Source organism: Pleurodeles waltl, chromosome 4_1 (genome assembly GCF_031143425.1).
Source record: "Pleurodeles waltl isolate 20211129_DDA chromosome 4_1, aPleWal1.hap1.20221129, whole genome shotgun sequence".
NCBI classification, from domain to species: Eukaryota; Metazoa; Chordata; class Amphibia; order Caudata; family Salamandridae; genus Pleurodeles; species Pleurodeles waltl.
In genome coordinates, this window is record NC_090442.1 from 937739638 (window position 1) to 937757888 (window position 18251).

At 43.4% G+C, this 18251-nt stretch overlaps 1 protein-coding gene across 1 annotated transcript in view; it reads right to left on the minus strand.

The window, feature by feature from the left end:
• Positions 1-13101, minus strand: part of IL17REL (interleukin 17 receptor E like) — a 600388-nt gene extending 587287 nt beyond the window's left edge. The window contains exon 1 of the mRNA XM_069229705.1: positions 12927-13101. Coding sequence (XP_069085806.1) covers positions 12927-13028 — 102 coding nt within the window. The 5' untranslated portion in view covers positions 13029-13101. The remainder of the gene's footprint in view (positions 1-12926) is intronic.
• Between the last annotated feature and the right edge of the window lie 5150 nt (positions 13102-18251).

Consider the following 18251-nt stretch of genomic DNA (forward strand, 5'->3'; position numbering starts at 1 on the left):
TGTAATGCCTGCTGTGCTCCTGTAGTCTGTGTACACCTTTGAACTGTGTATTGCTGCAGTGTTTGCCCAGTAATGTCTGCTGTGCTCCTGTAGTCTGTGTACGCCCTTGGGTTGGGCTGTGTATTGCTGCAGTGTTTGCCCAGTAATGTCTGCTGTGCTCCTGTAGTCCGTGTACACCAGTGGGCTGGGCTGTGTATTGCTGTAGTGTTTGCCAAGTAATGCCTGCTGTGCTCCTGTAGTCTGTGTACACTTGGGGCTGGGCGGTGTACTGCTGCAGTGTTTGCCCTGTAATGCCTACTGTGCTCCTGTAGTCTGTGTACACCTGTGAACTGTGTATTGCTGCAGTGTTTGCCCGGTTGAGTCTGCTGTGCTCCTGTAGTCTGTGTACACTTGGGGCTGGGCTGTGTATTACTGCAGTGTTTGCCCAGGATTGTCTGCTGTGCTCCTGTAGTCTGTGTACACCTGTGGGCTGGGCTGTGTATTGCTGCAGTGTTTGCCCAGGAGTGTCTGCTGTGCTCCTGTAGTCTGTGTACACCTGTGAGCTGTGTGTTGCTGCAGTGTTTGCCTGGTTGAGTCTGCTGTGCTACTGTAGTCTGTGTACACTTGGGGTGGGCTGTGTGTTGCTGCAGTGTTTGCCCGGTTGTGTCTGCTGCGTTCCTGCAGTCTGTGTACAGCCATGGGCTGTGTATTGCTGGAGTGTTGGCCCAGTAGTGTCTGCTGCGCTCCTGCAGTCTCAGCTGTGCCACTGTAATACCACCAGTCCCTGTTGGACTGTTGCTGTTACTCATGTGCTTCTCTATCCTGTGCTCCTACAGTTTCTCTTGTGCTCAATCAATGCATTGCTCCTAGAGGTTATGTTGTGCGCCAGAGCTCTCTGTTGTGGTTTTGCAGCCTCTCTTCTTCTTCGGTAGTTTCTGAGGTGATCAGTACTTTGTGGTCCTACAGTCTGTGCTGTGCTTTGTAGCCTGTTCCCATACCGTATGTGCTGTGGTCTGGCAGACTGTGTCATGATCCTGTTATTTGCATTATGTCCCGGTAATCTGTCTTGCAGTCGTTGAGGTTCATCCCTAGCCTCTGCTTTTGTTGTCTCTACTGTGCCCCTGCAGTCTGTTTAACCCTATGTCTGAGCCTTGCTTCTGTAAACAGTGCCTTGCACCTGAAGTATATTGTGTGTTTATGCTGTTTGTGTCGTGATACTACAAAGTGGCACATGTTCCTGCACTCTGTTCCGTGATCTCAGTCTGTGCTGACCCCCTGCTGTGCTCAGGCAGTCTGTCCTATGCTCCTGCACTATGTGCTGTGCCCTGACAGTCTCTGCTACGACTGTGCGGTCTCTGTTGTGCTTCCGCAGTCTGTGCTGGGTTCTTGCAATTCTTGCTCTGCCCCTATATTCTCCGTGGTGGTTATGCAATCTGTGCCTTTCTCCCACACTCTTTGTTCTGCTTCTGCGGTGTTTTTCGGTCTAAAGTCTGCACTGCGTTCCTGCAGTCTGTGCTATGCCCCGTAGTCTCTGTTGTGCTATGACAGACTGTGCTGTGCACCTACAGGCTGTGCTCCAGAAGTCTCTGTTGTTCTCCAACAGGTTAATCCACAACATATAGTCAAAGCCATGCTCCCCTGATGTGGCCCTATTTTTATTTTGTTGAATGAACCATCAATAAAACGTGCCCAGCACACGAAAGAGAATGGAAGTACAAGTACATACGTAGCTTTCAGGTACATGTGCCTATGCTACTCTAAGAATGAGAACCCTTGTTGAAAGCCATTATTTTTATGTGGGCAAGTGTAAGGGATCTAATGTGATGTTTTTTTACGCCCAGAAGAATAACTATTTGATGAAATGAAGTGTCATACTAGGAAATGTATATATACTGGTTATATTAGCCATGGGTATCATTGGGAATCCCCTGTCACTGTACTGTGTTTTGGAGGCACACATACGACATAAAAGCTTCTATTTAAAGTACTAGATTGGTTCAGAATTGTCACTTGTTCTTAACTGGTCAGCTCAATACTCAACATAAGCACCACAAAGCTGTTCTTCCACTCCCTAATGGATTTCCAAATTGTGACTCTTGTGTTCAAAGCGGACATCTAGAGATATGTCATATCTAAAAGCTAAGTCTACTAGAATGAGATGTCCAGCCATGTCCAGCCGAGAACACTGGGGTTCCCAACTAGTTCCATGTCGCGAGGACACCACACCGCATCCAGAACACCTCTGCACGCCTCATCCTGGACATCCCCGACCACTGCCACATCACAGACCACCTGAAAAACCTGCACTGGCTCCCAGTCAACAAGAGAATCACCTTCAAACTCCTCACCCACGCTCACAACGCACTGCACAACACCGGACCAAAATAACTCAACAGACGACTCTCCTTCTACACCCCGACCGGCATCTCCGCTCCGCCGACCTTGCCCTCACAACCGTCCCACGTGTCCGCAGAACTACAACCAGCGGTAGATCATTCTCACACCTCGCTGCCAAAACGTGGAACACTCTTCCCACCCACCTGCGCCAGACCAAAGACCTCCTTACCTTCAGGGAATTTTTCAAGACCTGGCTATTCGAGCAGTAGCAGCACCTAGCCCCCTGCCTTCTCCCCACTCCTCTCCTCAGCGCCTTGAGACCCTCACAGGTGAATAGTGCATTTTACAAATCCCTGATTGATTGACAGCCAGCATTAAGCTTTAACCATTCTAAACTGTGCACTTTAGCAGCTGCAGTGTTGGTTTCCTTCAACTGGACTAATACATCCCACAACTAAGATTTTCAAAAGAGAAACTTGCGGTTGGAAACAGTGGTCTGTCTTTAAGAAGCAATATAGCAACCATGTGGAGGATTGGTCCAAACATCTAAAATAGGAATTCTTTGGGTAATTGCAGTGTTTAATTTGTGCTTGTTGTTTCCGGTGCTGAGCACCGGCCCTTATTTGTGAGGGCCGGGGCTTATTCTTATGCCTCAAGCATTTGCTGCGAGCAAAAGACACATATGGGAAAGACGGAAGAAGGAAAAACGAAAAAGCGTCATAGAGGGAGAAAGTAGAAAGTTGCAGGATGAGCTGAAGGGGCAGGGGTGGCCGTAAATGGATTGAAGAGACCCGAGATGGCTTCAGGATTACACTGCCTCAGTATTCAGAGCTGGCAGATTTAATTACAGCAGCCGAGAAGGGCTTGCAGCACCGGCACCTCTTTCTTTACAAATTAAGCACTGGGTAATTGTCTCCATAATAATTACACCTCTTTCTTTACAAATTAAGCACTGGGTAATTGTCTCCATAATAATTACAATAGTGCTATCTCTTTTTACATAATGCACGCTGACACAGTATTACTACTTCGTAGCACTGTAAATGTTCACAGTTATTATAAACCAATTTAGTGCCATTCAGTTTATCAACCACTGAAGAATAAAAGACCGAGTCAATATTGAACATTTTGACATACGTGTCATTTAGATATCAGCAGCAAGCCATTTAATGTGGATTCTTAGCGGTACAGTACGGTTCAAGTTTCTGCAGATTCCCTGATCCCTTTTCTTCCAGATGGATTTAAGTAAGCTGTAGGAAACTTTGAAATTGTTCATTAACTTCACCGTTCCTCCTGGAGCACGTTCAGAGCTGGCTTCGCTGAGTTATGATGGCTTACTGCTGTACCGTGATTCTGTACCGCTTGCGGCCAGTGGGAGTTTTCCCTCACACTCACTCATCTGTGGTGATTTTACGAAGTGCACAACTACTCCTTTTGCCAGTTCAGTTGTTTCCATATATTCTATCATTTCGAAATCATAGCACCTGCTGCACAAAACATCCTATTTACAGACCTCCTTGGAAAGGAAACTGTTGTGACAGATTATGCTGCAGGAACTGGCAGAAAGCATCCGAAGGCTGGCGTAAATGTTTAAACTACACTGTCCATACGACTAAAGTGACAACACGGACGCGCGTCGGTCATTCCAAACAGACTTTCAGAAGATTGATGTGAATTTCTGCGTCATTTACCCACCCATCCGGTGCCAGATTATGAATTATAAACCGAGTTGAATGGAACAAGGTGGAAGACAGAATTGATACATTTAGTTATAAAACGAAGCACAAACGAGCGAACAACAGTTGGAATTCGAAAAATGAAAGAGGGGAGTGAATATTGTATTCTGATCTTATTGGTCTTTGCCACTCTCTTGTTTCTTTTGAGTTTGCTAAAGGTTTGTCCGAACTTCATCTCTGCTGCCTCCACGCGTTGATACTAAGATCTGCAGCAATAGCGGAGATAATCGCCTTTTTAATAGCATGGCTCTAAAGTATTCATGTGAGGCATGGCTCTCGTCAGTAAACTTTAGCTCTAGGTAAAGTTACTTTTCAAACTATGTATTTGTTTCTCGCTGAACGTTATCTCACACTTTGGTTTTCTTGCATTTCTTTCTCACTTTTTAGCACCTTTGACCTAACAGGTAAAGAAATGTATGTATAGCTGATGCCGATGTTGCGAACGGAAAAGAGATTTGCTTTCAAAGCATTTAACAAGCTTTAGTATAGGCTATTGGTCTCACCTGTGAGACCTATTTTCTTTGCCAATTATTTTTAGCCATGCTGTACAGCACCACTGCTGCTGCAACACACATGCACACACCTACAAAATGAGATGAGCATTTTTTTCCTTGTATTTACCAATCTGAAATGGATTGGTAAACAGAAATTAGCGCCAAAAGCAACTTTTAATAAAAAAATGTGCAAAAGCACTTACAAAATGGGCGAGTGGGCTGAGTGGAAAAGTGGTCGGCAGTAAAGCAACAAGGAGAGAGGGCAGGCTGGAAATGTGAGCAGGGAGTGGGTTGCGGGGGTGCATTGGGAACGGAGGGTGGGAGGGCAGGGGGGGAATAAAAATGGTTGCAGAGGCTGAAAGAACAGAAGAACAATTACAACAACAAAAAGAGGGCAAGGAAAATCAAGAAGCAATGAAGGGGAGGGGGGAAAAGAAAGAGAAAGAGAAGGAGGGGGTGAGGGCAGAACACAGGAGAGCAAGCAATGTGGTGCGCTGGAGGTGGGCAGAGAAGCACATGAGGAAGAAAGTTGGAATACACACGCACTCTCACAAAGTGTTTCACGAACAAGAAAAATAGTTCCCAGAAAACAAACACTCATGGAAGAATAGAAGAAGCCAGTCAGAGAGATGGTAAGCAGGTTATGCTCCATGGGAGGGACAAAGACAACGGGCTAAAAAAAAAAAGAAATCACTCATTGAATAGAAAGCAAGCAATTGTGAGTGACAAAACACAAACCAACTGTAAGTTATCATCAGAATATATTCCTAGTTAAACTTTCAACATGTCCTCAAATTTTTATTTGCAACTAGACAGCTGCGCTGCCTGGAAGACTAACTTAGAAAAGTGTCTTTTTGTTCTGCCTTCAATCCCACATCCATCTCATGATATGCAAAAATCATCTGTCTGATGTATTTACTATTCCTCAACTTATCCATTGTGTTATTAAAAATGTTCACCACTTCTGGAAGAAGGGCAAACTAGAAGACACAATACAATCCTCACAGCTTAGTAAACACTCTTATAACACTGATGTGATTAAGAGCGCAGCTTCAAGGGGGTATATGGGCGTTACACCCCTCCTGATAAATGTGTCCTCTGATGAATGGTTGGGTACTGGTGCTTTCAGTCGGGTATGGTGAGGTGTCCGTTGGATTTCACCTGGGATTTTTGCATGCACAAACTGACAAAACACAAACTCTCTTTCACCTTTGTTTTGAAAGCCCTCAAAATGTTCGTTATTTTACAAAATGTTGTTTTTCTTTCACTTAGTACCCCTACCAATCTGCATTCCTCTCTCCTTTCCACTGCCCCTCAAGCCCCTGTCATGTGCCTTGCTTGTTGTACAATTTATTTTCACATTATATGTCATTGTGATTGTTGAGAAATCTGGAGTTCACCCCCCAAAATCTTACTGACCAAGATACGCCCCTGCATCTGATGTCAACTTTTCCAGTAATGTATTAATTCTGTAATACTACATATTTGTAGTGATTTTAATAGGTTTGTGAACTCATGTATGTAACGGTAAAACTACATTACCTAATGACTTTCACATAATATATATTTAGGTTATTAACCCTATATTGAGCACAAAGTGTTGTCTTTAATGACTTTTTATCCAACTGGGTCAGACAATCAAAGTCCATAGTCAACCTGGTGACCTCTCACTCAAGGTCAAAACCCAATGTCTTAGCATGCTGTGGTCCACTGAAAGTACGTTGGCACCTCGACAGAGGTTTGACGCTCCATACAAACGTCAATGTAATGTAGTCTATTATCAGTAGATCATTTTTCTAATGTTCGGTTGTGTTTTGCTCAGTTACGACCTCTAAGTTATTTCTTGACGTAAATACTTATTTTCATATATGTGCAATAAATATTTCACTAGATGTGGAGATGTCTTGCTTAATTAAGTGTAGGCATTTGTTACTTAAAATGAAGTTATTCAAAAAGAGTGAAAATAAGAAAATAAAGTGAAGGGGTTAAAATAAAGTCTACATTTGCTGCTCTACTTTTATTTGAACTGTGCGGAAATAACTAAAATTATCACACACCCTCTTATGACGAGGGAGTCACTACAGCCTTTCCGGTGTGCAGTTTGCAGCTTTTAATAATCATGGAATCAAATAGTTGAGAGGCTCTAAAACTGAGGGGTTGTCATTGCTTGAATTGTGAAACTGTTGGTTTGTGGAGATTTAATGCAATACTACGCTGTACCAAACGCTTCTCCCTTGGTGGAAAGTATAGCTGGAATTATTCAGTAGAGGTTAAGTAGATGCTAAAACCCACATGACATTAACTGGATTCAGCAGAAGCCAACTAGAACTGGGAACCAAGAATTTCCAACAAACTCACAACCTAAAATAAATAAACAGGAATGGACAGGTTGTTCTCTTGAACTGCAATGGATTTCATTGACACACTAAAAAACTACATTATGGGCAAAACACCCAGTACACTGCCCACGCATAATAGAATTCCCAAAAAAGATTACCACCACCTATGTGCCATCCCTCTGCAACTACACCCTCTCTAAAAAGAAATTCTGTAACATTATCAGCGGAGGCAGACCACCAGGATCACCTTCAGACTCAGCCACCCCAAAAATATTCAAGCATCTTCTTTAGACAACTTGTGCAGGAGACATTGTCAGAATTATACAGATACCGAACAAGTCACTGGAGCTAGGATCTTTCCCACCGGAGGCTTTTTTAAATTAGTACTGAGTATAGTTTTCAGCTTATGCCTCAAGAATAAAAAAATATATATATAATATTCCAAATACACATGTCCTGAGAGAGAAAATGTAGTATTCCAATACATTTCATATCTGCCCCTCACACTCAATATTGTGGTGTTCCTAAGGGATCCATCAACTTCCCTCTTTTATTCAACATGTACAAAACTCCCTCACCAGAACTAACAGTTTAAGTAAATCTAATGTTGTAGGAATGTACCCTCTTTTTGGCATGGTTACCCCCACTTTTTGCCTGCTGTCAGTGTGCTTTGCCTGTTTTCCCTGGGATCCTGCTAACAAGGGCCCCAGTGACTGTGCTCTCTCCCTCTAAATTTGGGGAAGCCATTTTACCCATGTACTGGACGCAGGTACATAATGGTAACACCGAACCTGGGCATGTTTGGTATCAAACATGTCAGAATCATACCCCAATACTGTTGGCAGTATTGATTTGTATGAATCCATGCACTCTCGGGGCTCCTTGGAGGACCCCCAGCATTGCTCCTATCAGTCTTCTGGGGTTTTCCAGGCAGCCTGCGCTGATGCCACCCCCTCAGACAGGTTTCTGCCCTCCTGCTGCTTGACCAGCTCAGGCAGAGGAATGCAGAACAAAGTATTTCCTGTGGGAGAGGGAGGTAACACCCTCTCCCTTGGAAATAGGTGTTAAATGGCTTGGGAGGGGTAGCCTCCCTAAGCTACCGGTATGCTTTGAAGGGTATATTTGGTGCCCTCCTAGCATAAACTAGTTTGCATCAATCCAGGGACCCCGGAGCCCTGCTCTGGTGTGAAACTGGGCAAAGGAAAGGGGAGTGACTACTCCACTGTCCATCCCCACCCTAAGGGCAGTGCCCAGAGTTCCTCCAGGTGGCCACTTGATTCTGCCATCTTGAATCCAAGGTGGGCTGGGGCCCCTGGGAGCATCCGATTGGCCAGGTCAGGTAGGTGACATCACAGCTCCCTCCTGATAGGTGGTCACCCTGCTAGGTGGCTAATCCCCCTTCCTCGGCTATTTAGGGTCTACCTCTTGGGTGGGTCCTCAGATTCAACATGCAAGATTCCAGCAGGACTTCTCTGCATTGTTTACTTCATCTTCGGGCTACTGGGACAGCAACGGGACCCTCCAGGAACCGACAATCTGCGACTACAGTGACAAGTCAGCTCTTCAACATTGTTTCTCCGGTTCCTTCCAGCAACTGCAACATTTCCCCAGCTGTGCATCCTCTGAGGTTGGCAAGTCTTCAGCCTGCACAAGACGTAAGAAGGAATCTCCCTTGGGGTGAAGGAGTCACTCCCCTGCATCTAAAGGCACCAACTGCAATGACAACCGACTGCGTGGATCTTCTCTCTTCGGAATTGCGTGGACCCTGTATCACAGGTGGTGGTCTGGAGTGCTTTCCAACTTGGGAGACAGTAAGCCCTTGCCTCTCCTTGCAGGATAGTACCCCCGTGCACTGCAGCTGTTGCAGCTAACAAGGCTTGTTTGCTGCTCCTCCAAGGGATCTTCAGGCTCCGTGTAGCCTTGGCACCCAGCACTCCTTGGTGCAAATCACAATCTCCTGCTTGCTGCTCCAGTGATGTGGGAATCCTCTTCAGGTATGCTGAGTGGGCCTCACCAGGACTATTGGTCCTGCTGGAAATGGGTTGCCTGTGGGGAAGGGTCACCCCAGACTTCCCTCTTTGGGCCGAGTCCCCTGGATCTTGCTGGTCCTCTTCAGCTTTGCAAATGTTCTTCCCTGTCTCTTGCATTTGCCAAGGCTTGTTTGTGGTTTTCCAGCACCACTAACTGACTGCGTCATGAATGCCGATGTGGAACATCACTTGCATCACTTCTAGGACTTCTCTTTCACTCCTGTGCTGCACTGTTGACCTTCTTTGACCACCGTCGACCTGGTCCTGCATCCACAGAAGGGTGGGTAGTGGCTCCTGCCACAACTGGACACTCCATGATGAACTGGACTTGGTCCCCTTCCTTTGCAGGTCCTCTTCTGTCAGGATCCACCTTTGGGTTCTTTCAGTATTGGATGGGTCTTGCCTCATCCTTTTCCAAAGTCCTCCTGTTGGTTTTTGGGCAAACCAGGTACTTACCTCTGCTCTCCCTGTCGTTGGGAGTCACAGTGGTACTCACCTCTTGGGGTCCTTGTTCCTCCAGCTCCCTTCTACTGATCCCACTTCCTTGGGTGGGGGACTACCTTTCACATTCCACTTTTTTGGTATATGGTATGGCCCTCCCCTAGGGCCCTCACTATTTGCTATTGCTTTTACCAATGCTTATTGCTTTCTAAGCCATTTACTGATTGCTAATGTTTACATAATAGTGTGTTTACTTACCTCCAGTTGGGGGACTGCCTATTCAGTATTTTAGTATTTGTGTTACCCTAATAAAGTACTTTTATTTTTGTAACACTGTGTGGTTCTTTCATGTGTGAGAGTGCTGTGTGACTATAGTGGTATTGCATAAGCTTTGTATTTCTCCTAGATACGTCTTGGCTGCTCATCCACAGCTACCTGTAGAGAGCCCTGGCTTCCTAGGCACTGTCTACACTTCACTAAAAGGGGATACCTGGACCTGGTATAATGTGATAACACCATAGGTGCTCACCACACACCAGGCCAGCTTCCTACAAATGTGTTACAACTATGCAGGTGATACAGAATCAGCCTGAATATGGATGGTCCAGAAGCCCTCTACAAGTCAAAATCTACATCTGTGCTATAGATGCTTGGCTGACCAGTAACCACCTAAAGCTCTAGACCACAAAAACAGAGTTCATGAGCTGTTGATAATAGCACGAACGACCGTCTATGGCTTTATGGACCAAAGAGCTTGATGCCCGACCAGCCACAGCAAGAGAGGCAAGGGGCCTAAGAGTGATGATGTCCTCAGAGCTATTCTTGATACCACATGTCAAGAAGGTCACTAGAAGCACCTTCTATAAAATGAAAACACTGCGATACATCTTCCCATACTTCATCAACTAATAAAAACTGCAAGGTGTCCCCACACTTGTACTCCACAAGCTCAATTATGCCAATAACCTATACTGACAAAGAATAAATGGTTCCATTGGACTCAGTCTAGTCATTCCATGAGGTAAGAATACATGACAATGTTTTTGATCATGCAAAAGAATCATAGTTTTGCTTTTGCTAATCAATGGTGCCAAGCAATATATGAATAAAGTGCAGTCAGTGCAAAACTCATAAGTGCAATAATTAAATATGATGTATATATACAAGGTCGGTATCCGTGAGTCAAACATATCTGTCCAGCATAAATGCTGCGCCAGACAACATAATTGTCGACATTTCGACCCACAGATTACATATAGTGGGTCTCCTCAGAACAAGAACTCCATCTGACCCAGCACCTCTCAATTGTATGTGACTTGATTATATGAAGGACTCATTCAATGATGCCAGTGTTCCTTTCTCCCAAGCAGTCCAAACAGAGTATTTGCATTATCTCTAATTAAATTGGGAATAGTTTACAATGACCTCCAGATAAGCAAGTTACAAACAATTGAGAGGTGCCAGGCCAGACGGAGTTCTAGTCCTGAGGGGAACCACTATATGTAATCTTTGGGTCGAAACGTCAACAGCTATCATTTGCAACAATCACATTGTTTGGAGCCGCATTTACGCTGGACTGATACGATTGACTCATGGATACCCACACTGTATATTTGTATCATATTTAATTATTGCACTGTTGCACTTATGAGCACTGTGTCATCTGCACTTTATTATATTACTTGGCACCATAGATTAGTAAAAGTAAAACTATGATTCTTGTGCAAGATCAAAAATATGGGCATGTACTCTTGCCTCATAGAATGTCTAAAGTGAGAACTATTTGTTCTTTGTTTGCATGTAGCCATGTTCTGGTGTCTGGGCAGACCTGGGTTTGGTTCTTTTTGTCTTCTATGTAATAGCCTACACTGAAGCACCCCGTTTCATCATTCGCATACTACAACCAATCCAGTACGCTGTAGCAAGACTCCTCTATGCCCTAGGGTAGCACCTCGAGGTGTCAAAACATCTTACAATAGGAAAGCGAAAGGAGAATCTGCTTCTCCGTCCAAGCAGCCAAGATTTGTAACTCCTTGCCAGCTAAAATGTGATGCGGTCTGGAACAAATAAAAAAAGATAGTTGAATATCTGGCTGTTCCTGAGATAACTACATCAACACTGACCCTGGGATAAACCTTGGAACAGCAACTCACATGTGTGTACATGTACGGCCCAGAGATATGGGACTGTCCTAGTCAGTAGACTATGACAAGAAGGTGAACACAGGGACCTGTCAAAGGAAGGAGGTATCTGTCCATACACCTTGGCAGAGCAATCATTCTGACATACAGATGGAATATAATAAATAAGCCATTTCATCAGTTAAATATTTCTCTTCACCCATAATTATAAATACCGACAAACATGCAACCCCTGAAAACATCTTCTTGGCAAGTGAAATACCATAGCCTTTATTCACATATCAGTACCTTAGTAAATAATGTCTACCTAACCCCCCCCCCCCCCCCACCCACTTCTAATCACACAATTAAAACCATTTATTTTGTCATTCAAACGCTCCTTTCTGTCTCAGTCTGAAATAGTGTCTTGGTCATCTCATGATATCATATACTAATTCGCTACTTGACTCACTTCGCTCCTCCACACCTGTAATATGCTCCAGATCCATAAGATCTGAGAGTGGCCGACCACCTCCCAGTGTCAGCCTAGGGCACTGGACTGAGAAACATAAACAAATAGAAACATAATAATGGGAACTGCAGCGGAGCCCACTCACATTCCCTCATCCATCACTCCAAAAAGCGCAGCAACCCATAACGATAACCGCACATCCTGTAGCCATCAAGCACCACATGAAAACAATCACTAAATATTCTCCGGAAACAGTAACTTTCCTACCACACACTTCACACAGTGTAACTTGATTTGAGCACGTTAGCGCTTGAGTGCCCCGAATAGTAGTAAATCTTATACACATGCTTCAATACAACACAACACTGCCCTGTGATCTTACTGTGGAATGGCGCTGGCACCTCAGGTGTAAACTTTCCTCGCTATACTTAGCATTTAGTACAGACAAGCATGCATGCAAAGAATAATCGGGCACGCTCAATGATGACACTATGACATATAACGTTGATTTATCATTTTAGACAACAGGGAAATGCGCATATTCTGCAGTGAACTCCTAGCCCCAATCGTATACACACTATGCTATATACTGCTATATAACAATAACTTTTCTTATATAAGGTCTTAGCAAGATTCCTTACTGTATGGAAGCGCTATAAAGGACAGTTGCTACATGACCCATTTTAATGCTGCTCTATTATCGACCTTGGAAAGATAGAAGACCCAGTGGGCCCTATTTGGAATCGAACTCCCGACCTACAGGTCACCCGCACAAATATACACTGGATATACAACATGCTGCTTTCTTTGGTACGGCATGAATTCAAATTTAAGCACCTACAAAGTCTGGCGTTTCTCAATGACACAAACAGTCGTCACAATAATCATCATATATACGATAAAAAAAGACTGCAAACGGAAAGTGTGAACTGTCACGGCGTTACACAGGCTGAACCAAGACGCATTTGTCTGACTTACCTGAGAACAAGTAAGACCGCACTGTTCAATTCTGGGGATAATCTGGCAGTCACCAGCACCTAAAATTAGCATCGTGAGGAATTTTATTGCCTCTATTAACATCTTCGAAGGTGACCAATGCCCAGTCTCTGGAGATGAAAAGTCTCTTCAGCACGCCGCGCGCTCACTACGGCCGTGAACGCTTCAGCGTCTTTGAATGAGAAGCTAGGCCACGCCCCTTCCTGCATTTAAGGTGCCCGGGGTAATTTAGTGGGATTTGACTCATACGGTTCATCAGAAATATGTTCATTGCACCTCTGCCAAGACTCGTGAATGACGAATTAGGTGGCTTTCTCAGTCGTGACACGTGAAACATAGTTGACGGTTGTATCGATAAAATATATTATCGGATCTTTGTTGCAGACATCAAGCCTGTTCAAATTCATTAACTTTCCACAAAAAAAGCTACATAGAGGTCATTTTGACAGTTTCTAGTCGGTGACATTTGTCTGTTTGCTATCAGAGCGGTTAATCAAGTTGACAGCTGGGATCCCCTTGCATGTGTCAAGCCCCTTGATAACTAAAACCGCTCGCGAAATTCCCACTCGTGTTCTAGCCCTGAGAACCAAGTCAGCACTTGCTTGCGACATAAGTGAAATTTTTGCACAAAATCAACAAAGATACGTAAAACAATGAAACATATGTTTCTACTCAGCCACAGCGCGAAAGCAATTTCTGCATTATTACTAAGCAGTTTCAGAAATTGTTTCGATTGAACGCTATGAGCGCCTACTACACCTCTTAGGTGATTAACGCACAGCATAAAAGGGGTCAGGGAAATACAGTTTTCACTGACAGTGTTTAATTTATCATCAAAATACTTTATTCGATTGTTTATCACAATCATAGAAGCACATAAATATACAGAGCAACACCAATCAACTTCCACTTAATATAAATAAATAAAACTTCAAGAAGTTAAAACAGTGTCATAAAATTTGCACAAAAGTCTGGAATCAGTTACTCATTAAAAACCATAATAACAGAAGGACAATAAAAACAGGATTTTAGGAGATGAAAACTACTGGCATTACTAAAATCATTTATACATGGGAGACCTCCTAAATTTACTCTAAAAGTGTAATCGAGAGTTCATAACTGCATACAGGTAGACCGCTAGGGCATTACAAATTTGAGCTGATGGAAGGGTCAGCAGATAGAGAAAAGCAGGGCGACACTGTGTAAATTGCAAAGATTTTAAAAGTGGTATAAAGAACACTTTCCTTGAATCAGAATATAATGTACAAAATAAAACAGTATGCATAGTGCTTTGATCTGATTTAAAATCGTGCTTTGATCTGATTTAAAATCACAGTGACATTTTTCCAACACTGGGCTCCAATCGTTGGTAAGAGGAAAGCTGATGAGTCTGTGAAATGTCTCTAGTCTTAAGCCTGTGAGGACATATCGATGCCTTGGGTTCAGAACATACTTTAAATATGGTTCCATGCCGTCTGATTGCTGAAGCAAAAGATTCTTCATCACACTTGATTTCTTCGACTCTATTGCCCACCTTCGGTCCGCCAGATAGGAGAGACAATTTTTTTTCAGATCTTTCCTAGAAAATATTTCCATTTTTTCTGGTGTGTGATAAAGCTCTGGATATCCCAAGGCCATAAAAAAGTTCTTTATATAGTCCAACCAGGAGATTTTCGACGAATAGTTTAGTGATTGTGCATCTGCTATAATAGCCCTATTTAGACTTGCGGATTCAGAGGTCCACACTTTATGCCAGAGTAAAATTGGTTGGATATTTAATAAGTCTAAAATATATGTTACCCCCAGTTCTGAATGGCACACCATGGTTGAGGTAGATTTTGGAACACTGAGGATACATTTAAAAAAATCGTTTTCTACTAACTGCAGAACATTACATTTCCTATATCCCCATAGGCCTACCCCATACGTTGCAACAGAGACACATTTTGCGTTGTAAATTGTCAGCATATCTTTAGGAGTGGCCCTGCCAACTTTTTTGGAAACGTTTTTTACAGCCATAATAGTTTTCGTAAAAAGTAATTTCCTGGAATTGATAGCTTGCGACCAAGTGCCTTTGTTATCAAACATAATTCCTAGGTATGAGAAAGTTTCTGTATCATCTAATTTAGCGCCATTTAATGTAATGTGGGATTTTTGTGGCAGATTTTATGCCACAGGTCCTCATGTAGGTTTTCGAGTGGTTAATTTTGAGGCCTAGGTCTTCCATGTAGTTAGCAAAAATTCCCAATAATCGCTGAAGAGCTAATGGGGTGCGTGCCATGAGAACAGCGTCGTCAGCGTACATTAGTGCTGGAATCTGTTGGGAGCCAAGTTGTGGGAGGTCTCTACATTCTGTGGACAAGACAGCCTCTAGTTCATTGATGTAAAGAGAAAACAGGAGAGGTCCAAGAACGCAACTTTGGCGTACCCCCTGATTTACAGAAAAAGAGGAAGTACACTCCCCCTGGAACCTGAAAAGTACCTTAGCTGTTGCTCCGGAATATAGTTCCCTAATAAAGTGAACTATTGTGTTATCGACCCCCATGTGCAGCAAGATGGGCCAAAGTTTACTGTGAATTACGCAATCAAATGCCAAGGTCAAATCTACAAATACAAAGTATAGGGGACCTGGCTTGGCCTTCGTATATTTACCAATCAACATATCTAAGTTCAGGGCCTGTTCCACAGTCCCTATCTCAGATCTGACGCCATATTGTAGGTCTGTTAATATGTTATTAGCTTCCGTCCACTCCCGCAGCCTGTTAAGCACAATACGTCCTGCAATCTTTGCAAGGGTGTCAAGTAGTGAGATTGGTCTATAACATGCTGGGTTTTGTCGGTCGCCTTTTTTAAAAATTGGGACAATAATGGACTCCGCCCAGGTCGGGATAAAGGCTGTGGTACAACAGGCTCATAAAACCTGTGTCAATAAGGGACCCCAAAGTGGTACATTAGACTTATTAATGTCGATTGGTACTCAATCTGGGCCTGGTGCTTTCCCACTCTTGCTGGTGTTTATAGCATCAATGACCTCTCTTAAGCTAAATGGTGGAGTGATAGGCTGGAAATCCACTCTATGGGCGTTTATGTCAGAGGATGTCTTTCCCAAAGAGTATATTTTGGAGAAGTGGGTCACCCACTCCTCATCAGTAATAGCAATTTCAATTCTCGGTGACGTACCCTCGCCCAATAGAGGAGAATTTACTATCTTCCGGAATTTAGAGTTATTATTTTGGATACTTGTATCATAGAGAGTGTTCCAAGCCTCTTCTTTTATGTCTTTTTTCCTATTTTTTATGGCCTATTTATACTTGTGCCTGAAGGTAGTGATCTCATGCTTGTTAGGATTTTGACTATGTAGGTACTGTTTAAGTTTCCTATAGGCACGTGTACATTCGGTATCAAACCACCCTTTGTTGCCCCGTGGTCTAGATTTACCTGCGCTTGCTGTGAGAGACTGTTTAATTCCCCTGGTGATTGCTATAAATGCTCGAAGGCACTCCTAAGCTCTGATGTTATCTGAGAGGAATAGTCACTCAACAGCTGTTCCATAAAGCCTGTCGGTTCAATCTGTGACCAGCGAATAGAATACCCATTTCTTGAGCCCAATTCAATGTTTGCTGCATTTTCTACTGCACTCTTGTTTTTATTTATCGCTTGAGGCAGTTCGAGGTGTATGCTTTGGGGACAGTGATCACTAAACGCAATGTCACATATTTTGTAGTCGGCTGCGCCAAAAATGAGGTTGTTTGATATTAGTATGAAATCTATTATGGTGTTTGCACCTCTACCATTAAAAGTGGGTTTAAGCTGTAGGTTACTATCATTTAAACCATTACAGAAAGAAAGATCAAATTGAAATAATATGTCATTTAACAAATTACCAAGGTAATTATGGCTAAAATGAAATAAATCGTAATTTCCTCCTACACCTAGACTACAAACTTTCTCATGTATTTGGGGACACAAATGAATATTAAAATCACCTCCCCAAATGATACAGGTCTCCTTATGTGTATGATTACATACGCGATCCATATCATCCTGCAATTGTATGAGAATATGTAAACATTTTTGTAAAGGAGCGTTATTATAGAAGTTATTAATGACTAGATACGCTCCAAGTTTTAATTCGCATATGATCAGTTGGTAAAAACGTATTAGAGATTAGGCTAGACACCTTTAGTGAGTCAAACTTGTTAGAAATGTATGTGCACAGGCCGCCTTTCGCCCTGCCCCGTGGCGAAGGGATAGCAGGAGTGTGGAATGTCCTGTATCCATTTATATGGATGGGGTCTATAGACCACGTCTCCTGTAGACATAGACAGGAAAAGGATCTAATAAATTCTAGCCAGGCCTCCTTTTCAATTTTATTACACAGACCTGCCACATTCCAAAAAACGAGTTTATCCCCCGAAATAATTGGACCTAATCCCGGGGGGTCAGGTTGCCCTGCTTTCCTTGTTGGTGTAGGTATTGTAATCTCTGTCACTATATAGGGTGTGAAGATTGTTATGGCTGTAGGCGGTTGCGCAGGAGTTCTACCTACCAGTGAGTCATCAGTGGAGTCTTGTTGTACTCTATTCTGCTTTACAGTTGTTTCTTCCTCTTTGCTCCCTGCCTGATCAACTACACCATTCAGATGGTCAGGGGCAGAGTTCGTCTTTATGGTCATCAACCTGCCCTCGACATGATCTACCATCAGTCAATCGACTTCCTCCAAGAATCTGTTCTCGGTAGGAACTAGATAATTCCTTTCAATTCTACCTTGTTGGTTTGAGGGCTCTATACTGGGTTGGTCAGACCTCCCCCTAATTTTGTAGAAGTAACCTAGGGGGAGCAGAGAGATACCATAGTCCACGATTTGTAGTGGGCATAAAGTTCTCAAAATATGCTCAACCAGTTTTGGGGTTTTGAATGAAAGTACCACGCAATCACCCCTTAATGTTTTGTGAGACCTACCCACCCATTTCATTCTCCTGGCCATTTTAATGTCTTCAAAGAGGGTGTCTACCATACCAGGTTCCATGCGTGTTCCTATCCAGTTAAGGGATTTGTTTCTGGGTGTCGTCCATGTTTCCCTATTTTCCGTAGGAATGATAGGGACGTTTGCAAGGACTACTACATAAGGAGTTGCTGCAGGAGGGAGATGTAATGCATCTCTTGATGGAGATGATGTGTCCGAAGCGGGTTTCAGTATGTTACGTGGTTCCAAGCTCTTAATGAGTACATTTAATTGTTGGAGACTACTGGTGCGATTTGAAAGAATACCAGGTTCTGAGTGGCCTTGATTAGCCAAAGAAATGT